We start from the raw sequence: 23,864 nt of genomic DNA, 5'->3' as shown, positions 1-23,864 counted from the left end.
CTCAACAAGCCACACCAGGGAGCAGTTTCTCCCACACAGCAGCCTCCTTCCCAGGAGATCAGGCCACACTTCTTCACTCCTCGTAAAAACAAAAACCACAAGCAAGAAACCAAAATCCAACATGCCAGCATCCTTATGGCTGATGTGTCGTTAAGACTTTTAAAACATACAACCAGGGCCTGGTACCAAGTCACTGATGTAAATATTCTATCAGTGGGTCTCTGAGCAAGCGTGCTCCGGCACGTGAGCCCCACATGCCTCGGAGGAGGGGGAAGAGCTGGTCTGCCAGTAAGGAGCCCCGAGGGCTGCTGGAAAAGGGTTTACCCAAGGTATGCAGCTCGGCTTCCAACATCTGGCTGCCTTCCAACTGTGCAGAAACATCCAGACGTAAGGCCCTGTAAGTCCCATAGGCTGTATAGAGCCCGGAGCCGAGGCTGGGTCCTTCCCAAGGACAGCCGGGCAGGCAGTGAGGCCAAGGAAGTGATGAATAAATCATGGGCAGAGCCAGACTCCCATTGCCCCCCTCGGTGGAACCCAAATGCCCATCGCCACGATCAAAGCTGCTGCCCACGACTTGAGATTGACTTTGACGGGGCTCATTAAGGCATAAGCTCCTGCAGGGTGGATTTTCTCCATGGATAATGCTTGAAAATTAGGAAGTAAGTGGCCTGGGAGAACCTGGGACCCATTAACCACCTAGCCAGACGGAGCTTCCATTAAAAGAGAAAAATGGCTGAAAATCTGAAAACCGTCCTTGGGCAGATGTTCAAAGATTCCATTATGAGTTTTCCAGGAGGGCCTCCGGGGGGTTCACACCTCGCTCTGTGAGACAGAAGCTCCACAGACGGCAGTGAGATGGGCCTGGACTGAGGAGGCAGCCCCAGGGTTCGAATCCTGGGTGCTCTGAATGTCGGGGATCCCTGTTTCCCGACGGGGAGAAACCAGAGCCCCAGCTGCCACCCTCGGGTAAGGCACACGATTCCACGATGCAGGCCTGCGGATAAAATCGTGAAGCTGAGCCGGGGACTGGTGTGCATGCCAGAGGCTCTTAGGAAATCTGTACATCGATACGGTCCCGTCTGCCAGATACCAAATGCTGAGGCCGCGCTTTAGGAATATAAGCGCCTGACACAGTCACCAAGTCACAAGACAACCAACAAGGCCCAAGGGGAAATGCAGAAGGGCCTCAACACATCACGACTGTTACTTCAAATAAATAAGCCAACTTTTAGGTTCCAAACAGCATGTGAACCCCAGCTCTGCGACCTGGCTGTGACGTGACTTCGGCACATCCAACACCTGCAGTATCAGTTTCCTCATCTGTAAAATGGGAATAATAGTGCCTCTGCCTCCCAGAGACTTTTTGAGGATCACATGAGAGATCTTTCATAACGCACCTCTGGCGGGTGTTAAATAAATGTCAGATCTGCCCCCACCGTTTTTCTTCCCTCCCTCGTCTCTCCGGCATGTCCCACCCTCCTATGTTCTCAGGAGCCCTCCCCAGTTCCTCTCAACATCGTCAGGGCTCCCTAGAAAACCCTTCCCTAAACCCTAAACACCCACATTCCTGAACACGGGTTACCGACATCTCCCACTGCCCCCAGCCTCTGCTTCCAGCTTCCTTCCCCCGCACTCACACCTCGGGACAGGACGGCCCCTACCCGCGGTTCCCAAGCGCGCATCGCAAGAACGCCTTGGTCCACTGCGAAGCGTTCAGTGGTCAGCGACGAAATTAGAAACTGAAGGAACAATTGCTGCAGCTCTTCTTCGAACCCCATTTAAAGGATCACCCTGTGTTCTGAGGATGAGCTACTCCTATATTGTTGTATTAAAATCTGATGTCTATTATAAAATGGTGGCGATTTGACAAAAGGTGATTCTTTTTTTCATTGTCTTCATTTGATCAAATAAAGGTAGGTGAGGCAACATCGGAAGTCCAGCCTCTTTTGGTTTACTTTTCATTACTTTACTGGTCCATAAATTCAAGCATGGAAGTCCCCCGAATACGTCCATCAGGGGGGCATGGCTGCCTCCACTTCATCCCCAGCTCAACTTCTTTACCCTAATTTACAAACCCAGCTTCTGCTCTCACCATGCAAGGGAAACTGTTCACTCCAAGGTCTCCAAATCCAGGCCCCTTCCTGCATCAGACAGTCCAGAAAAGGCTGCCCTTACTCAGACATACCAGAGCCTCCATAAAAAGGCCAACCCCAGCCTTTCCAAACAGATTTGATCAAGGCAAAGCCTTCCCAGTGCCGATCACATGAGCCCAAGCTCTCACTGGCATCTCTGGTCATCACCACCCCACCCACCAAAGCACGGGCCCTAGAGCTGGAAAAGCCCAGGGTCCACAGCCTAGCTCTTACCCAAGTCCAGGCAAGTTGCTTTGTTTCTCTGAGCGTCACTCTCCTACTAGGTCAAGTCATGATGGTGACAGTCCCTATCTCACAGGGATCTTGAGAAGATCTGACAAAATCATGTGTGTAAAGCACTTTCCACAGTGCCTGGGACACAGTAAGCGCCATTAACTGGGACAGTTAGTGGAAGCAGTCTTCGTAGTAGACATGCCCTCTTCCTAGCTTTATCTCCCATGGCTTGTTGACACTCCAGCAAAACTATAATCTTTGTGAGTCCCCAGATACACCATATACCTGCCCACCTCTGGGACTCTGCCCCACCAGCCCGAAATTCCAGCCTCACTCCCACCCTTTCCTTCACAATCCCTGTGTATCCATTGCAGCTGGAAGAAGTGTGGTCCTCCTCTGAACTCGGGCAGCATCTGGTCTGTGCCACTCTCCTGACTGCATCACTCTCCACGTGACCACACATGCCTTATTCAGACCTATGTGCACATCTTCCCTCTGGTGCTAAAACTCAATTACTTAAAGTCAGGGGAAGCTCTGTACATCCATCAGTACCTGCCACAGTGCCTTACAAGTAAGTGAACAATAAGTAATTGTTCTAAGAAGCCAGTGATATCATCCCCAATAGATCATTTTAAAATAGAGAAGCAGATGTAGTGTGATGACTTCCTATGTCCGATGCTGAATTTCTTCCTAGAACCAAAGCTAGCAATATTTGTATGTATATAAACACACACATCTATATACAGGGCTGTGTGTATATATATGTATACACACACACACACACACACACACACACACACACAAATATGTTCATCCCAAAATCCCGGGCAATGCAAAAGGACAGTAATTAAAATTCTAATCCGATGGGATTGAAATCCATTGTCTCTGGGGCCCAGCACTTTCTCCACCCCACAATTCTGATTAACTGTCAGTACACGACTCTACTTTGCTCTCCCATTAACATTTACAACTTTACACTCTGACTTCTGTGTTGTTTTGATCATGTCTTCCTTTGGTTTAGTCTTTACCACATTATTTCCCTCCCTTCATTCAAGTCACCCTTTCCATGTGGCACTGTTATTTATTTATTCTACAAAGCTCGCCATTTACCCTCTGTTTTGTTCCTCATCCCCCTGGGTTTCTGGATCCACTAAATGGCCTTTGTATGGTGCCTTATGTATGCAAAGAACTCAAGTCCAGAGAGAGTTCAATTTCATTCCATTCTGCTCTCCTCCTCCGTCTCTCATATAAATGAAAATTATTTAAACAGACAAGGGAACAGTCCATGTGTCCTCCTCTAAATGTACTTAGAGGAAGGGCATTTCTATTTCAAAATCTTTGAGGCTCTTTTATTCACCGTAGGAACTCATTTAAAAGGAGGTGCTCCAGAGAACCCAGGAAACTTAATGATCACCTCCCAGAAGCAAGCTGTTCATTCCCTTGAAGTCAGAGCAGAACCAACATATGGAAAATTATCATCAGTCACTTAGTCTGCATGATGGCCCCATAGGGTGTATTCACCCTCTTCGATTGAAAGTGGAAAACAGGATTCTGTAGAGGCAAAGACTGAGACGAGCCATTTGAACTTGCAGCAGACCTACGATATATCCAGAATTCTCAGGACTCTCCTTCCAGAGTCTAACTTGGTACTGACCCTTCAATATGTCCTAGGTCATGAAGAAGAGTACCCTCTAGAACCTGTAGACAAGCTCAAGTGCGAACTCCAAATACTTGGGTATTTCAGAGCCACCAAACAAACAAACAAACAAAAAGCTGTTTGAATGTTTCAGAAAGGCCAACAAGGCAAGGGGAAAACATCTCAGGGAGAGAAAAAATGGGAAGAATAAATTTTTCAAAGTCAGTGTGAAAATGAGTCAGAAAAACCTAATTTCAGGTTCATGGTTGATGACCAGACATTTCAGGACTGAAAATGCCAGGTGGACCAAGAGTCCTCATCTCTGTTTTAAGACCACCACCAGGATCACAGTCGTCCCTGGTCGAAAATATTTCCAGTACTCAATAGGCTTAACATAGCCTGCGGTACAAACTGAAGTTCATACATAAGTAGAAGTTCATACATTCATTCAACAACCATTCACTGAGCCCCCACTTCAGTACCAGCACCGGGCTGGGCACTGGGAGTTCAGACATAAATGACATCCCCAGCCCTCAAACCCAGCTGCAGAGCATGGGTTAGTAAGCAGGTGGTGCTGCTGCTGAAGTGCCAGGCACCGGCCTTAAGTACCTTGCATCCATGATCTCGTCCACTCCCCCAAAGAATGCTATGAGGCTGCCATTACCTCCCTTTTACAGGGAAAGAGCCCACTGAGGCACAGAGAGGTTTGTAACTGGCCTAAGGTCACACAGCCAGGATCTGAACCCAGACCATTTGATTCAAGAGCCTGCCTCTCTTCTGAGCCATCACTCCCCCACACCACCCTCAGAAGTGGGGTCCAGAGAGTGGCTCCCCAGTGCTCTGCTGGTTTTCTCACCATGGAGCACCCTTAGTCCAGTGATCTCAGCACCCTTACAGGGTAAAACACCTACCAAGACAGAGGAGCCCAGAACCGCCTTTGAGATGCTGAGCCACAGGAGCCTCCAGAATCCATGTTGAAAGCAGACATTCAACCCTTCAGCAGAATTAGACCTGATCACCCAGCCCCAAAGCCTGGAGTTCTGGACCTGGAAATTCTTGCCACACCCACACAGAAGTAAACATCTCTCACCTGCACCTGTGCCGAATGTCCTCCCGGTTCTCCATCTACATCCAACTGGGGGACCAGGAGTGGGGGGACAAGGCGGGGAGGTCTGGCCACAGCCTACCGCACTCCCCTCACTGGTAATCAAGGGAAAGGACATTGAAACCACAGCAAGTTACCACTTTGTGCCCTTGGGAAAACTAATGAAGAACTCAAGTCCAATTTGGAAGAAACGTGGGGAAGCAGGTGCTCTCATAAACCACTAATGGGAATATAAATAGATAGGACCATTTCAGAGGGTAAGTTGGCATTATCTAGACAAGCGGAGAATGTGCAAACCCTTTGATCCAGGGTTCTACTTCAAGAATATTATGAAGTCCTGCTCTGTGAACAAGGATTTTCACTGCAGTGTGGCTAGTCATGGTCACAACCTAAATGTCTTAAGAGATGAGTGAACAAACTTCAGCATATTCATACAATGGGATACTTATAGCAGTTAAAAAAAAAACACATCTACATGTGGCAACAGGGATGGACCTCAAAATTACAAGAATAAATGAAAAAATTAAGTTGCAAAAGTACACACAGAATGATAGCCCTTATGTACACTTTAAAATACTATGCATTGGAGAGAGACACACACAAATGTGGGAAAAGATTAAAACAGAGACAGAAAGGCTATATGCCAACTTGAGGATAGTGGTGGCCTCTGGGCAGAAGAGAAGGTAATGAGATGAGGGACAGTCTTCGAGAGTATCTATAATATTTTTCTCTTTAAGAAATCTGAATTTATATGAAAAATGTTAAAAATCTGATAGATCTGTGTGACAGGTACACTAGCATTTGTTATATTATTCTTGGTTTTTTTATGATGTTTGAGAGATTCCAGAATTTAAAGTAATTAAAAAGTATGTATTTTGAGACACCCAGGCTACTCTTATAATCTTTGAGGTTTAATAACCACTCAAGTATAGGGAACGAGCATAAATAAATTAGAATACCACGTGTGAAGTTTAACATGAACAAAGGCAAGGTAGTGGCAGCCGTTAAGAAGTGAGATTATGGAATATTATTCGGCCATAAAAAAAGAAGGATATCCTGCCATTTGGAATACATGGATGGACCTTGAGGGTATTATGCTAAGTGAAGTATGTCAGACAGGGAAAGACAAATACTGTACGATCTGACCTATATGTGGAATCTTTAAAAAACCCAAACTCATAGAAAAGAACAGACTGGTGTTTGCCAGAGGCAGGGGCTGGGATGGGGGGGGCGGGTAGAGAAATGGGTGACAGTGGTCAAAAGGTACAAACTTCCAGTTTTATTCTTAATAAGTCCTGGGGATGTAATTACAGCATGACGACTATAGTTAACAATACTGTATTATATATTTGAAAGTTGCTAAAGGAGTACATCTTAAAAGTTCTCACCACAAGAAAAAAAATTGTAACTATGTAAAGCGATGGGTGTTACCTTACCATGCTAATCATTTCGCACTGTAGACATATATCAATTTTTTTAAAGAAGTGAGATTCACTGAATATGGGAGGAAAGCTTTCTAGACAAGGAAATTCACTAGTAGAGTTGTGAAGGGTGTATAGGAAGCTTTCTCTGAAAAACTGTACAAACAAGGGCATAGCTTAAATCAATAGTAAGACCAGACAGCAAGCAAGGGTACACACTATAGACATAAGGCTGCATTTAGCTGTGGGAGAAGGAACGAGCTGGGAAACCCTTCTCAGTCAAGCTGGCCAGAACCATTTGCTAAAACTCCAGCAAGAAATAGGGATCACTTGGGCACCAACACCATCCGCCAAGGAAGTTAGGGCAAGGGTCATCTGTATCAGTTCAGCCCACTGGCAAGGCAGGGAGGGTGCTCCTGAAGAGGCCTGGGTGCCTGGAGGCCTGATGCTGCTGGGAAGGACGGGGATGCAGGGTCCACCACCGCAGAGCCCTCTCCGAAGTATCCACTGGGATCTGCAAACCAGACGAAAGCCGAGCGCAAAAACGAATTGAGAGTTTTCTTATTGATTACTAATGTAGTCTGCTTTCAGCCTTTTTTCTCCCCAAAGGTAACATTTCCCACCCATCTGAACGGGGGAGGGGCATAGGGGTTTACTCTCCATGCAGCCCTTGTAAATCATTGCTGTAAAATGTGTGGGAGAGTTCATTTATGGGAAGGGGTGGATTGAAGTGTTTGGCAGACAAGAAGGTCCAAAGCTAAGCAACAGGCCTTAGAACAAAAAGCAATAGTAATGCCAGTGACCAGGTCAGGCACCCAGGGGTCCTGAGAAGATCTGCAGAATTCAACAATTGACTTACAGCAAATTGCTAGCTTTTGGTGACTGAAGGCAATCAGGGCTAGGTTTGATGGAATTTAGAAAAATGAAGAAATGCTATGTTGTGCCCCAAGTACCAAGGGGAAACTTATAACACACACATACTGCAAATCTGAATCATTCTGTTTCTTAAGAATTTTCTTTCCATGTAAGAATTATTCTTCGGGAGCAGTGCCATCCAATAGAACTTTCTGCGATGACGGAAATTTTCTACATCTGAGCTGCCCAATAAGGGAGCCAGTAGCCACGCGGGGCTAATGAGCACTTGAAATATGCCTGGTATGACAGAAGATTTTGATTTTTTATTTTATTTCATCTTAACTAATTTAACTTTAAGTAGCCACATGTGGCAAGTGGATGTCATATTGGAGAGCATCCTTCTTACTGTCTGTATAGTATCCTTCTTACTGTCTGCATAGTATTCTTCTTACTGTCTGTATAGTATTCTTCTTACTGTCTGTATAGTATTCTTCTTACTGTCTGCATAGTATTCTTCTTACTGTCTGTATAGTATTCTTCTTACTGTCTGTATAGTATTCTTCTTACTGTCTGTATAGTATTCTTCTTACTGTCTGCATAGTATTCTTCTTACTGTCTGTATAGTATTCTTCTTACTGTCTGCATAGTATTCTTCTTACTATCTGTATAGTATTCTTCTTACTGTCTGTATAGTATTCTTCTTACTGTCTGTATAGTATTCTTCTTACTGTCTGCATAGTATTCTTCTTACTGTCTGTATAGTATTCTTCTTACTGTCTGCATAGTATTCTTCTTACTGTCTGTATAGTATTCTTCTTACTGTCTGCATAGTATTCTTCTTACTGTCTGCATAGTATTCTTCTTACTGTCTGCATAGTATTCTTCTTACTGTCTGTATAGTATTCTTCTTACTGTCTGCATAGTATTCTTCTTACTGTCTGTATAGTATTCTTACTGTCTGTATAGTATTCTTCTTACTGTCTGTATAGTATTCTTCTTACTGTCTGTATAGTATTCTTCTTACTGTCTGCATAGTATTCTTCTTACTGTCTGTATAGTATTCTTCTTACTGTCTGTATAGTATTCTTCTTACTGTCTGTATAGTATTCTTCTTACTGTCTGCATAGTATTCTTCTTACTGTCTGTATAGTATTCTTCTTACTGTCTGCATAGTATTCTTCTTACTGTCTGTATAGTATTCTTCTTACTGTCTGCATAGTATTCTTCTTACTGTCTGCATAGTATTCTTCTTACTGTCTGTATAGTATTCTTCTTACTGTCTGTATAGTATTCTTCTTACTGTCTGCATAGTATTCTTCTTACTGTCTGTATAGTATTCTTCTTACTGTCTGCATAGTATTCTTCTTACTGTCTGCATAGTATTCTTCTTACTGTCTGCATAGTATTCTTCTTACTGTCTGTATAGTATTCTTCTTACTGTCTGCATAGTATTCTTCTTACTGTCTGTATAGTATTCTTCTTACTGTCTGTATAGTATTCTTCTTACTGTCTGTATAGTATTCTTCTTACTGTCTGCATAGTATTCTTCTTACTGTCTGTATAGTATTCTTCTTACTGTCTGCATAGTATTCTTCTTACTGTCTGCATAGTATTCTTCTTACTGTCTGCATAGTATTCTAGCATATTGATGTGATAACTCACCCTTTCTAGGAAGCATTCACTTCCAGCCTTTCACCATTAAAGGCAATGCTGGCACACAATCCTCATAGCTGAATCTCTGTACACATCCCATCAGGATAAAGTCCTAGAAGTGGAATGGTGGAGTCGATGGGTAATTACATTTCTAGGCTTTTCCTACATAGCAAGACCACCCATTTACAGTAACATAGATGTGAGCAGAATTTTATCTATCACTAGCTGTTTTCACATACATGATTCTCAAAGGATCCTCAGCGACTACCAGGTAAACTCAGACAGGGCAGGGAACAGCAGCCCGTATGTATAGACAAGGAAACAAGCTGTGAAAGAGCATGCCGCTGACTTGGATGGTTTAGAGGATTTTTACAGCCGACATCAAAGAATACACCCAGGGCTTCCCTGGTGGCGCAGTGGTTGAGAGTCCGCCTGCCGATGCAGGGGACACGGGTTCGTGCCCCGGTCCGGGAAGATCCCACATGCCGCGGAGCAGCTGGGCCCGTGAGCCATGGCCGCTGAGCCTGCACATCCGGAGCCTGTGCTCCGCAACGGGAGAGGCCCACGTACTGCAAAAAAAAAAAAAAACAGAATACACCCAGCCATTCTGGGATGTTAGACCATTTGTTCTCCCACATCAGCTTAAGGAGGGAAAATGCCAATGCTACATTCACAAGTGAAAAGATCAGGATATGAAATTATATTCTCCGTATGATCAAAACGACATAAAAATCAAAGAAAATCAACGTGTTAACAGTCTTTAGATCATAGAACTGTAAGTTATGTTTTTCTAAATTTTTGTCCAAATTTTTACAATAAACTGGAATATTTAAATAACATTTAGTTATATGTTACTAAATGTTAAACAACATTTAGTTATATTAGTGAGCAATAATAAAAGCTAAGAGCCTCACATGCATTATCTCACTTACAATATTTTTACATGGGAGGGACCATTATTATCCCTATTTACGGATGAAGACACAGTGGGTTGCAGAAGGTTGAAGAAACCTGGCCAAAGCTGAGGCAGTGAGCTGGGATTTGGACCTAGGCTGGCTCCCTTGAAAGCCTGTATTCTTAGCTACGACATAAGTGCATCTCAAACTTGAACCCGAGCCATAAGTGCATCTCAAACTTGAACTCGAGCCGGAGTCACCCGAGGATCTTGTTTAAATGCAGATTCTGATTCAGGTGATGCTTGATGCTGTTGGCCTGGAGACCACATTTTGAGTAGCAAAGCTCTCCACCATAATCCCATGACAAGATTACCTTCTTAAAGGAGCAAATACACTATACTCAACCAGGAAAATGTTTTCTAATAATTTAAATAATATCAATGCTTACTAAGATATAAAAGCAAAAATAGATTTGTCTTCTCAATCACTTTTGCAGCCTCCTTTTCTATCCATATGGCAGGGCTTAAACTGCTCTTGTAAATTCCCACCCACAGACGCTGGTGTCAGAATAAGCCCAAGCTTTATCAACATTCTCGTCTCATTAGCAGGGAGGATTTTATCCCCAAAGCTTCCGTTAGCAAACAATTCCACAAACCCATGGAGCAGGTATGCGGAGGAAAGGCCCCAACGGTGTCCTGAGGAAGCAGCCGGTCTCACCCGCCACACCCGCCACCCCTGACGGCAGATTCTCTTTGCCGAGTCAGCAGCACATTTTAGATTTGGTGTTCCCTATTCCCACGGACCTTTTCTTTGAAACATTAAAATTAGGTACTCTCTAAATATTTTAACCTTCCAAAATTTGGCAAGCACTTGCTAATCTTATCTCAAAGAACCTTCAACACCCTTTAATTATGTTCCTAATTCTTCATGTCTTTTTACATGGCATTATCAGATACTTGTTGAAGGAAACTTTTGCCATTTGCAGTAACCCTGTTTATCTACTTTAATGCTTAATGCTATGCAATTACTCATCTGATACCACGAAAGTAGCCCTTGCATATAGGATTTTATTTCCCTAACTTTTCACTCTGTATCTTTTGGATTTTACTACGTCTCTTACAATGAATAGATGGGTAATTTTTTTTCCACAAGAGTTAGTGACATTTTGTTGTACACTTAGTCTTATAATTGATGTATTTCTATTACCCTCCACTTCCCTCTAAGATTATATTGATTGATGCACTTCCTTCCTTGAATCATTTGTGTGGTTTCAGTAGCAAACTTTTATTTCCTTTTAAATTAGACCGGAAGATAACCTTAATTTTCTTATTGTTTAATGTTTTCAACACTGATATTTTATAAGAGAACTGCTTTCACTTTTTCCTCGCAGTAACTTCTCATGTTCCTTAAGTGAACTGTGTAAACTCCCCTCAAATGGAATTAAGATGCACAGCAGTTTTCATTCACCTGTCAGAAACCCCTGTTTATACGCCACATGCCAGACTCCCAATTGTCTAATTTATCACCTGATTTTACAATTGCTATAATCCATTTCCCTCTCAAAGGCCTCTCTCTTTTTGTCTTTTTTTTTTTTTAAGCCGCAGGTGTCTCTGGTAAAGATCTCTGCAGGTCTTTGAAGCCAAATGAGACTGTTTTAAAATCTAGAGAAGAAACAATGTGTCACCAAAGGGCAACATCTAAATTTCATTCTTCCCTCAACGGCTTCTCTTCTTCAAAGTCACAGTCACTTATCTTTAGTGATCACCTCCCTGCCTTGAGGTAACTTACAGGAAACCCTATTGTGTGACAGACACTAAGCCAAGCCCTGACTCAGGTGCAGGACTGTAAAACAAATAAGATGGACATCAAAGAACAGGACAGACCCCCTCCCGCCTCAGGGAACTTGACTCACACAAGAATGGGAGAGTTCTTTCTTCAGTTCAAGATTATGGCTGAGTTACATTTTATGGGTACTTTCCAAAGGTCCTGAGATTACCCCCTCAATGCTGGACAGTGTTCCTTTCCCTGAACATATAGTCCAATTCCTGATCCACTTCAATTCCTCTGGTATGTTCCTTATTCAACAACTGAGCATCCTTATTATATTTTTGATATCTGTTAGCTTTTCTTGGATTGTCATTATTATCTACTTGGGCAACATAAATGAACTTTGGGCATGCTAAATCTTCCCCTACTGCATCACCGCTGTCCTTCACAGGTTCCACAGATGTTTATCGTTTCTCTATAACATTTACAAGGTTAATGCAATCTTTAATTAATACAGAACATTCCTGATGCGAGTCATCCTTTCCAACTTTATCTCTTTTACAGTAATTAGAAACCATTCTTTCCAGCCCTGCTATGCCAGGCCCCAGCCAGCTGGGCTCCCTCCTGTCATACCTTTTAATCAAACTTCTATAAAGTCTGCTTTTGAAACTTCCATTCAGTTCTGTTCTGGCTTCTCTTAGCAGCAACAGTTTTTTACAGCTTTGGATTTTTTTTCTGATGAAACACCCTATGCTGCTAATCACTCTTTCATCGTCCCCAGACTCCCCCATCTTATTTTTATAATAAAAAAACAAGTTATTCCATTGTATATATGTGCCACATCTTCTTTATCCATTCATCCGATGATGGACACTTAGGTTACTCAGCCCTGAAAAGAAACGAAATTGAGCTATTTGTCATGAGGTGGATGGACCTAGAGTCTTCAATACAGATTGAAGTAAGTCAGAAAGAGAAAGACAAATACCGTATGTTAACACATATATATGGAATTTAAGAAAAAAAAAGTGTCATGAAGAATCTAGGGGTAAGACAGGAATAAAGACACAGACCTACTAGAGAATGAACCTGAGGATATGGGGAGGGGGAAGGGTAAGCTGTGACAAAGTGAGAGAGTGGCATGGACATATATACACTACCAAACGTGAAATAGATAGCTAGTGGGAAGCAGCCGCATAGCACAGGGAGATCAGCTTGGTGCTTTGTGACCACCTAGAGGGGTGGGATAGGGAGGGTGGGAGGGGAGGAGACGCAAGAGGGAAGAGATATGGGGACATATGTATATGTATAACTGATTCACTTTGTTATAAAGCAGAAACTAACACACCATTGTAAAGCAATTATACTCCAATAAAGTTGTAAAAAAGGGCCTCCTCCCTGGTGGCGCAGTGGTTGAGAGTCCGCCTGCCGATGCAGGGGATACGGGTTCGTGCCCCGGTCCGGGAGGATCCCATGTGCCGCGGAGTGGCTGGGCCCGTGAGCCATGGCCACTGAGCCTGCGCGTCCGGAGCCTGTGCTCCGCAACGGGAGAGGCCACAACAGTGAGAGGCCCGCGTACCGAAAAAAAAAAAAAAAAAAAAAAAAAAAGTTAAATTTAGCACTTTCCAAACCAACTGAGAGGCTTTTTTTTCAACTGACTGTGGAGCTACACGTGGGATGAGGGCTCACCTCTCAGCCATGTCCAATTAGTTTAATGACTTGGAGAACACTGCCCTGATTCAAGGCAAAAGCTGAAGGAAAATGTTCCAGTAAGGCCATCAAAGACAGCGTACTTGTGATATCCCTAGAGCTAACCTCACTGGGCCTTATAATAACGAGAAGGGATTTTTAATGCAATAAAGTTACACACCATTTATGTTTTCATTTCTCTCTGCCAACAGACACACGAGTGTCCCACATGGAACACTGGCATCTTAGGTCCGCACGTCTTCTAAATCAAGTTATTCATACAGGCCATGTCCCTCCAGCGCCCAGTTCCTGAAGGCCTGTTCCAGAGTCAGCTAACTGGCTGCCCTCCCTCTTTGCTACGGCCTCCCTCCAGGCCAGAGACAACCCTGTCTTTAGACTGCACCATGTCGCCTGTCGAAACTCACAGTTGAACTTGAGCACTTGCAAATTCACCCAAATTACAGTCTGCTGGTATCACAATGACTCATTAAAAAGAGAAACAGTTTTCAGGAGAGAACTTGGGAGTAAGGGTTTGGAATTCTGAGGCTCATTCTGGCTTGCCTGTAGTTATTAACGCTTTTCAGACCTGCAGCGTTACTTCCACACAAGACTGGACCTGCTGCCCACGAGAGCCCCTTGGTTTGAGGTAACAAGATGGGGCAAATTCTTGCCAGCTATGACTTCTTTCTGGTACAGTACATTCACATTTCACCTTCCACAATAAATAACATCAATGACTAGTTCAGAAAAAGTTCTCTCATATGTGAACTATACAAGCTTAAGCTCAGAGTGATAAAGAAAAAACTTAGATTTTTCTTTTTATATGAGGCATTATAATCAGTACTATATTTCTGCCTTAAAAATCTATTTCTAGACTTTATAAACAGTGGGCCCTTCTTTTTGGCACCCAGCACTATTTGAGGGCAGTACTGACCAAAAAGAAATTGCTTTTGGTTGGTAGTCCAACAAAATATTTCCATCAAAGGGGGGGAAAAATTCTCCATCATGAATATATTCAAAGGCAAGTCTCATGGTGCTGAAATAATTTGTTTATTGTTGTTATTGTTTCTTTTAATAAAGGAAGCCTCTACAAAGGCTAATTTAAATGCCTATAACAACAAGTCCTCCACAGGGGGGAAGAGCAAAATGTCACTTTCAATCGGCCAAGGACAGGCCACTTGAATAAAATCAACTTGAGATATGCCCCGACCAATGGCTCTCCAACAGATCATTCTATCCAACATAATAAGCATGGACTCAATACTGACACCACTACCCAGTGATGGAATTCTCTAGCACAAGCTAGGGAGTACACCTCCTCCTTCCAACACATGTGAACTTGAGTGTCTACTCAGTGCCAAAGCAGTAGAGCCAGTGGTCAAGAGCACAGGTTTAAGTTGTGCAGACCTACATGACTATTCTGAAACCACCTCTTACTGGCTGCGGGATTGGGAAAATTCCTTAGCCTTCTAGTTTCCCCATCTCTGACATGGCAGAGCATACCGCCTACCTAAATGAACTGCTATGAAAATGAAATAAAATTCATCAGCATAGGAGGCATGAAAAAAATTACGGTATTGACATATACCAGATGTTTTTAAAGCTGTTTTTAAAAGAACGGGTAGTTATATAAGAACTAAAAGAAAGATGGCCAAGAAGACACATACCTTTGGTATTGGAACATCTCCGAAATCAGGATGTGCCTAATTCATCTTTAATACTGTAACATCTCTGATATCAAGATGTGCCCAACAGCCAACAGCATCTTATGAGAGCACAGGGTAAGCAGATGCTGTGATCTATTGGTCACTGGCAGTGCCTGGGTGAACTTGGTCACAGCCGCTGATGTGCGTCATCACTTCCATCCAGTTCTGTGCATTGCTGGTAATGAAGAGGTTGAATTTACCTGCTATTCAGAATGTCTTGTAAAAGACACTAAAATTTTGCATTGAAATGAAAAATTATTGTTATACAAAAAGGCAAGGAAACTGCGTAAATTTGAAAATAGGGAAACAAATATCTGTCATTGGAGAAAGACTAAAATTCCATATTTTCTTGCAAAGCATAAGCCAAACACCTTAAAGGAAGGTGCTTGAAGAAATCCAGAAACAGCTGAAACCATACCACATTTTGTTTCTGAGACAGAGGCAAAAGGAGTGCCATTCACGAACTGAGAAAGTGAACTGCAAGTGAAGTTGAGTGAAAAGGCCAAATGCTTTGGAAGAACTGGAAGGTCTAAACAACAGGAGGCAGGTGTGGCCAATTCAGATAACTCAAAGTAGAACTGACAAAACTCAGTCTTTAAGTAAAAAAAGCAAGTCAAAAAACTACAAATATAGACAAGTATGAGCTCATTAAACTCTAGGGGCACACAAGGACTACACTGATACATACCAGACAGTTAATAGTAATTTTAAAAAGAGGAAAGAAAGGTAAACAGGATGAAGAGAGATTTTAATGTTTTATTTTAACGACTTCTATTGTGCTTGAAATTTTTATAGTGAGCATATATTCGATGCATTATTTTTGTAATGTTTTTAATTCAGGAAGGTTACAACAAAATGATACATGTACAGTCTTGGCACCCTGCCGGGTAGAGTAACCCTCCCGTGAGTGGTAGCCGTTATTACACTCCTAGACCCCGCAAAAGAAATAAGAAATATGACATATACATTTACAATGATCCTAGCCCTTAAGGAGTTTACAAGCTAGTAGGATTAGAGACTAAAAGAGGTAAGATATATATATAAAGACATGTATATATACATACACCAAGATATGTGTGTGTGTATATATATACATATACCAAGATATGTATATTATACATATATACACATATTTATCATATACAGTATATGTAGTATGTACATATATGTGTCTGTAGGTAGTATGATAAGAAGGTTGTTGCCTAAAGCCACAGAAAAAATGTCTCATGAGAATCTCATAAGCCTAGAGCTAAAAGAGCCTTAGAACACCAACAGATGTACCCCAACATTTTATTTGGATAGCTAAAGCTAAAGAAGCAAGCTAGGACATGTGTCATCACCTCTGAAATCTGATCAAGAATGACCCATCCAACCTGGAGGGCATTATACTCAGTGAAAGAAGTCAGACAGAGAAAGATAGGTACTGTATGACATCACTTATATGTGGAATCTAAAAAATACAACAAACTAGTGAATATAACACAAACGAAGCAGACTCACAGATGTAGCGAACAAACTACTGGTTACCAGTGGAGTGGCAATATAGGGGTGGCGGAGTGGGAGATACAAACACTACTGGGTATACGACAGGCTCAACCATGTATTGTACAACACAGGGAATATTGCCAATATTTTGTAATAACTTTAAATGAAAAGTAACCTTTAAAAATTATATAAAAATAAAAAATTTTTTAAAAGAATGACCCATCCATTAAATATTCTCAATGACCAGATATCCACGTTTGCCAAGGCCTTGTGACATCCATACAGCTTTGTTCCCACGAAGGCTGTGCATCCAAGAGTATATCTCACATTTAGAAACACCTCCAAAACCTCACTTTCGGGAGAAGTGTCTCTGCCCTCCCCAGATCACGACAGAGGTAAACAATCCCATTTCCTTCACTGGATCATTTAATTCTTCAAGGGCCAAGAACAAGTTCTACACAGCTCTGCCCCCCTACAGCACAGAGCTGGTACCGCACTAGTGAACAACCAAATAAAGAGTCAAGAAGAGTTTTCGAGTTACCCAGAGACAAAAGGGAAAACAAGGGTCGCCTGCTCGGGAAGCTAGGGCTCTTCCCTGGAGAAGCCTTTTGAAAGACGGCGTGATTGAGGCTCGTGTGCCTGAGGGAAGATAATGAGCACTTCTCCCCTTCAAACCCAGCGCCCCTCTATTGGTACATCCTTTCTTCCCGCGAATTCACACACAAAAGAAGGCAGCAGCAGACAATGGCACTTCGCTGGTCTGAAGAGAGGAGGAAGCAAAAAACCCAAGGGAAGACTGGCCACCGAACAAAGGAGAAGGACAAAGGAGAAGGACAGCTGCGAGGCAAAGTGTCTTAAAGAATGCAAGAGTTACAAAGTGACGCAGAGTGTAACTTTCCAAAGACTTCAGAGAAGAAAGCAGAAGATGAGAATTTCTCCAAAACCAACTGGCTGCTAGTACAGAGGATTTCCACCCCCCACCACCACTCCCGCCCACCTGCAGAAGGAACTCAAGTTATAAAAGCTTTTGATGGGAAGGGGGAGGGAATCACGGGGAGGGAATGGGAACTGAGCGGAACAATGACTGCTCTGTAGGGCAGAGGCAGGGGGACTTCCAGGGTAAGATTTCAACGCGCAACTACCAAGGCAAACTTTCAGATAGCTTCTCCTCCAGTTCCCCGCGCTAGTGAGCCTCCCGAGCTTAACAGTTTATTCAGGGAATCGAGTGGCTTCTGGTGTCACCCACCACCTGCCATTTTTTTTCTTTTTTTTTTTTTTTTGCGGTACGCGGGCCTCTCACTGTTGTGGTCTCTCCCGTTGCGGAGCACAGGCTCCGGACGCGCAGGCTCAGCGGCCATGGCTCACGGGCCCAGCCGCTCCGCGGCACGTGGGATCTTCCTGGACCGGGGCACGAACCCGTGTCCCCTGCATCGGCAGGCGGACTCTCACCCACTGCGCCACCAGGGAAGCCCCCGCCACCTGCCTTTTACCTGCTTTCTCAGCCTTACTCCCAAGGGAACCAATTCCACAATCTCCAACGTTACCCGCTTTCACTATGGCACAAGAGGGAAACGGGAGGGAAAGGTCAGTGCTGAGGGTGTTTCTACATAAAAATGTATTTTCACAGTGAACTTGTGGGGTTGCAGAAACAGAAAGCAGAAACCTGATGACTAAGACACCCTAGGGAGGAGGATGCCATCCTGAACCCCTGCATCTAAAAGACACTCTCAGGATGAGCAGTCAGAATGCTCAAGATGTATGGCGAGGGGGCACTCACACCAGACCAGGGGTTCTCAACTGGGGTACTCAAGTGGGGGTGATTTTTGCCCCCAGGGGGCATTTGGTAACAGCTGGAGACCTTGTTGGTTGTAACAACTGGGGGAGGCTGCTACTGGCATCGAGGACCAGGGATGCTGCTAAATATCCTACAAAGCACAAGACAGCCTCCATAACAAAGACCTCTCCGGCCCCAATATCAACAGCACCGAGGCGGAGACACTTCCCTAGACTAACCCCATCCCTGCAGCCATCTCCAGAAACCCTAACAATCCTACCTGAAATAAACATTTGCCATGCCTCTGACTGGGCAGTTACCGTGTCACAAAAGTCCACGTATCCTGTAAGCAAGAGCAAACATCAAGCAGATGTGACATGCAAATGCTGCATCCTCAGATGTTCTCCCAGTAAACATTTTTAAGGGCGCTCCTCAGGACCCAAGAAAGTAGATTCTTTCACAACAATTACAATGAAAGAAAGACAGACACACACACACACACACACACACACACACATACACATACACACACAGGAGCTGTCATCTTAAAAATCTCCCCAATTGTCAGGTAGAGGCAGAGGCAAAAATAGCTGTACAGTTAGGATGGCCCATGTGATTCCAAAATATTCCAAAGAGAGAAAGAAAGAGGGGAAGAGAACAAACTGGACAACTCCACAGCCTAAAACAGATTTGCCCCCAGGGCTATCTCATAGCTAAAAACAGTTCAATGACTCTGAGTCATCCATGGTATATAGCATCTTTTATTTTTTAATTGTAAAATACGATAAACATATAAGAAAGGGGAAATGTAAATATTGAGCTTAATGAATGAAAACAAACCCCCATGTAACTACAACTCAGGTCAAGAAATGGAACCGTGTCCAGTGGTTAACTCCATGCCAGGCGTGCCTCTCCAAGGCACAGAGCAAAAATACGGGTGCTATTTTGAAAGTTCCATTTTTACTCAAGGACTGGGATTTATTTCATTTTATTTTTATTTATTTATTTACTTATTTTGGGCTGTGTTGGGTCTTCATTGCTGTGCACGGACTCTCTGGTTGCGGCGAGCAGGGGCTACTCTTCATTGTGGTGTGTGGGCTTCTCACTGTGATGGCTTCTCTTGTTGTGGAGCACAGGCTCTAGGCACGTGGGCTTCAGTAGCTGTGGCACGCGGGCTCAGTAGTTGTGGCTTGCGGGCTCTAGGGCGCAGGCTCAGTAGTTATGGCGCACGGGCTTAGTTGCTCCGCGGCATGTGGGATCTTCCCAGACCAGGACTCGAACCCATGTCCCCTGCATTGGCAGGCAGATGCTCAACACTGCGCCACCAGGGAAGTCGCTGGGATTTATTTTTATGTATTTATCACAAATACCAACTGTTGTGACTGCAAAGTGAACAGATTTGGGAAGGGGGGCTGTTTATGGAAACAAGCTCATGGATTGTTAATTCACGAAAGCACTTAGGGGAAAGGCATGGAAGGATGTCTAGAAACAGGGGGAAAAGCCCAGATTGTGGCCCAAGAGAAACTTGAGTTAGAATCTGGCACCCTGGGCACAGAGGACCTCTCAGGAGCCACAAAATGACTTCCCATCACATGATATTATCAGAAAAATTCAACGGGATCATGTGTTTCAATGGCAAGCAAAGCACCTCATACACAGGAGACAGTCCAGAAATACTGGGTTCCCTTTCCTCTCCTTGCCCATGAAAAGATGCAAGGTTGAAAAGGCCATGACTTTCATAGATTATGTGATTAGAAACCGTCCTAATCCCCAAATTCTCTAAACTGTTTCACAAAAGTGATGATACAAGCCCACTTTCAAGTTACCCAGGTGACTTTGACAACGAGGCATCTAAACCAGTCTTGGAGGCCCAGAATGTACCCTCCTCCCTCCCCTACTGGCTCATATCCCTGTCTCTCCCTCACTTATCACAAGGTGAAAGGCCTAAGTGGGCTGTCAGGAAAAAACACCTCACACCCCAGCAGGGAGCCTTCATCCATCTCTTTGAAGACGAAAAGCAACAAGGTGTGTTTATTTGTACTTGGTGCACACGGCCTCATCCACCAGCCTGGGCTGCAGAAGGGACTCAGTTCGTTAACAATAATAATAATAAAACCCACCGGCTCACACCACTAAGCAGATCTCTCCAGGAGAAAAGGTCAACACCCACACTCCTGGGTACACATGGGGGAAATCAAGCCTTTTCATAGATAATGTCAGGGAGTCCCTAAAAGGTCAGCCAGGGAGGAGGTGAGCTGTCTGACCCCCTCAGGGCCTGGCCTCCATTAAACATGCCTCACCATCCACGCATGTAAACCCACCGAGCCCACCACGGGAAGGAAAGCTGGGTATCAGATGGACTGAGCCTTTCTCACAGGCTACAGTAAAAAATAATAGCGGTCAAAATCGATGCTTCACTTCCCTAACACAAACAATAAAAACAAAGGAAGAAAAATACATACACAAACACATGAAGGCGTCTGAGAAGGTTCCTGAAAAACAAAGGCCTCCAGATTGCTCTAGAAATGTCAGTGGCCTTTCAGACCTACAAAGACCCGGAACTCAGACTAGGGCTCCACTCTGACCCCAGGTTTCTTTACAGACTATCAAAAGAAGACAGAAGTCAAAAGCACCAGCTTTTATAATCTCTCTTGTTCTATCAGCTTCCCCGAAGAGGATCGAGCTGTAGGATATGGGATAGAAGGGCAGGGTCCCTGGCCCACTATGAACCCCAAACTGAACCGCCATGCAGGCTTCAGGAAAACTGACCAGCCCTGTTTCTGGTAACACTTCAGGTCAAAGTAGAATCCCTGATAAAAGGATGATGCTTAATATAACAGGAAAGAATGCATACAACCCAACCTGCCTAGAAGTTTCTAAACCAACAACTAACTGTAAAGGTGAGACAAAACCACACAAGCTCAATGACCACAGATAACAGATAACAGAAAACTACCACCTGGGACAGCTAGGCATTCTGTGACCGCACCCCCTCCATTTTTCCCTCCCCATTATGACTTTTATTTATTTTAGCCCTATTTTATATGTACACACACATATTAAGTAACCCGTGCTGACCAGAGAAGGACAAAGTTAACTTTAGGGATATTTTTACAGAGTTGGAGACTCAACCAAAGCAACCCAGTACTAACTGGGAGATGCAATAAATAACACTTTCTACTGGGCCTCAAGCAGCTCTCTGAGGACAAACACAAGACCCGGCTTCCAGACTGTCCTGCTTGAGTGTTATCAGGGGACACACCAGGGCAATGCAAATTGAGAGCATGAATCTAGGCAGGTCTTTGTGTCTGAGATGTCCTGGAAATCTGCCTGTTCTAACAGCCTCCAAATAATCATTCACCCCTACCCGTGAGTGCCAGTACGCCCTTGGAGCTCTCTCCCTGTGGTGGCCCAATAGTTCAGGAGAAACAAGGCACTCTGACCCAGACCTGGTTAAAAATCCATAGCAGCCACCAGCATTCCACCCTCACTGGAAGCCACAGCAAACCCACAGACATCTAAACGGGAGTCTCCAGGAGTGGGGATGATGTCATAGGTCTGAGAGTGGGGGAAAGCTACCCAGTGGATTCTGCGGATGGCCAGGACCAGGGACTTCAAGGAAGGAGGAGGATTTCTCTTTCCAAGTGCACACCTGGCAGGGAGGGGGAAGCTCAGAATTAAGTGTGTCTCCACTTCCCCAACAAACACACCACCAAAGACACCTCCACAGCAAGTAACTAGAAGCATCTGGGAGAATCAGGCATTAATTAGACACGTGGATGGCACCGACATCAGGCAAGCCAGCTTCTGCTGAAGAAAGTTCACTGGGCCCTGTCACCTACTTTTCTGGGCATCAGCTGCCCAGAAATAAACATCAAGGGGCCAAGGGCGTGGCGACCCTAGGAGGGGCAGCTGACAGCTGTGGCCGGCGGGCAGGGGCAGGGGAAGGGCTCCAGGCTGGAATTCGGAGCGCGCCCACATCAGCAGAAAAGTTCCCTGGGATAGCATGCTGCTCCTGGGGACCTCAGGATGCACACGCTACGGCGATACCAGGTTCAAAGGGCCGGCAGATGAAGCCCGGATCCTCTCCCAGGGCATCTCGCCATTGTAGGTCGAGTGGGGGGTAATCAGATGATTTAAATAAATGTCCTGCTCCCAGTATCAATGGGAAAGATTAATAATTCCCAGGTCCGGCCCTGCTTCATCTCTCTTTGCCCAAACCAAACACAGTCCCAGGGAGGAATGGAAGGAAACGGCGATTACCGCTCGCCCTGCGGTCCAGGTAGGAAACTGAGGCACGGGGGTGCACACAAGAGAACCCAAAGAGGCCCTGGGGAGGCTAGCACAGCACGGAGAACCCCGCGTCTGGGATGATGGGATCAGGGAAGCGTTCTCTCGCCTCCCCTCCCTTCCTCCTTTCCCCTACACAACACACACACATACACACGCACGAACTCTCCAGCTACGCCCAATCAGGGCAGCTGCCGGGCTCCCCAGAGCCGGACTGCACACAAAGCCCCGCCCGTGCACACACAACACAGCACAAGCCGGCGCGCACGCCCACACAATAGGACGGCGCGCACCCCGCCGCGGCCCCTCGCCGGGGTCCCGGCCAGCCCGGCGCCGGGGTCCGCCCTCCGTGCACACCCGCGCCGGGAGACGCAGCCCGGGCAAGAGGAGGGGGCACGATCGCAGCCCGGCCGCCGCGTCCCGCTCCCCGAAGAAAGTTCGCCGGACGCCCCTCGACTCACCCGCGGCGCTGCTCAGCAGCAGGCACAGCGGCCCCAGCAGCCACATGGCGCGGCCGCTGCTCCCGCTGCCCGGCGCCGTCGCTGCCCCCGCGGCCTCGGCGCTGACCCCGCCCCTCGCCGCGCCGGCCCCGCCCCCCGCTGTCCCTCCTCCCGCCCGCCCCGCCCTCCTCGGCCAGGCCGGCCCCGGCCCCGGCCCCGCTCCGCGAAGTTTTGCGAGCGTCCCGGCTGCGCGCCAAGCCCGCGTCCTGCCCAGAGTGTCCAGGCTCGGAGAGGCCGCGGAGGAGGCCGCGGAGGGTCCGGCCCTGGCGACCTCTCGCCGCCAACCCCCTCTGGCTGCGAAGATCTAGTAACAGCCCGGGCTCTGTTCTTGCCTTCTCTTTCTCTTTTTCCTCCGCCTTTTGCTCCTCCATCCTCTGAGGATGCCGCGCTCACCATCTCCTCCTCAGTCCCAAACTTGGATTCTTTACGGAACTACAAAATGAGTTTACTCCAGGGAGGGTAAGAAAAAGTTGGAAGAAAGGGCCAAATATTATGAGGGAAAAAATTATATATATATATATATATATATATATATATATATATATATATATATATATATATATGTATATATAAACACACACATATACGTATGTATTATTTTTAGTAGCTAGAGAGGAATACGGCGAGTGCTTCTCAAACTTAGACACATCCGAAGCACCGGGACTCTGACTCAGTAGGTATGGGGTGGAGCCTAAGATTCTGCTTTTCTAACAAGCTTTTAGGT

The 23,864-nt window shown here is 45.1% G+C and overlaps 1 protein-coding gene across 3 annotated transcripts in view; it reads right to left on the bottom strand.

The window, feature by feature from the left end:
- The window catches only part of LDLRAD3 (low density lipoprotein receptor class A domain containing 3), a 268,879-nt gene extending 245,718 nt beyond the window's left edge, over positions 1–23,161 (bottom strand). For all 3 annotated transcript variants that reach the window (XM_081240427.1, XM_081240428.1, XM_081240426.1), the window contains exon 1: positions 23,102–23,161. In XM_081240427.1, coding sequence (XP_081096553.1) covers positions 23,102–23,147 — 46 coding nt within the window. In that variant the 5' untranslated portion in view covers positions 23,148–23,161. The remainder of the gene's footprint in view (positions 1–23,101) is intronic.
- Between the last annotated feature and the right edge of the window lie 703 nt (positions 23,162–23,864).

The sequence above is a fragment of the Mesoplodon bidens genome (assembly GCF_964165515.1).
Source record: "Mesoplodon bidens genome assembly, chromosome: 7".
In the NCBI taxonomy this organism is placed as follows: domain Eukaryota; kingdom Metazoa; phylum Chordata; class Mammalia; order Artiodactyla; family Ziphiidae; genus Mesoplodon; species Mesoplodon bidens.
The sequence above is the reverse complement of the archived record's forward strand: the minus strand, read 5'-3'. Positions and strand labels throughout refer to the sequence as shown.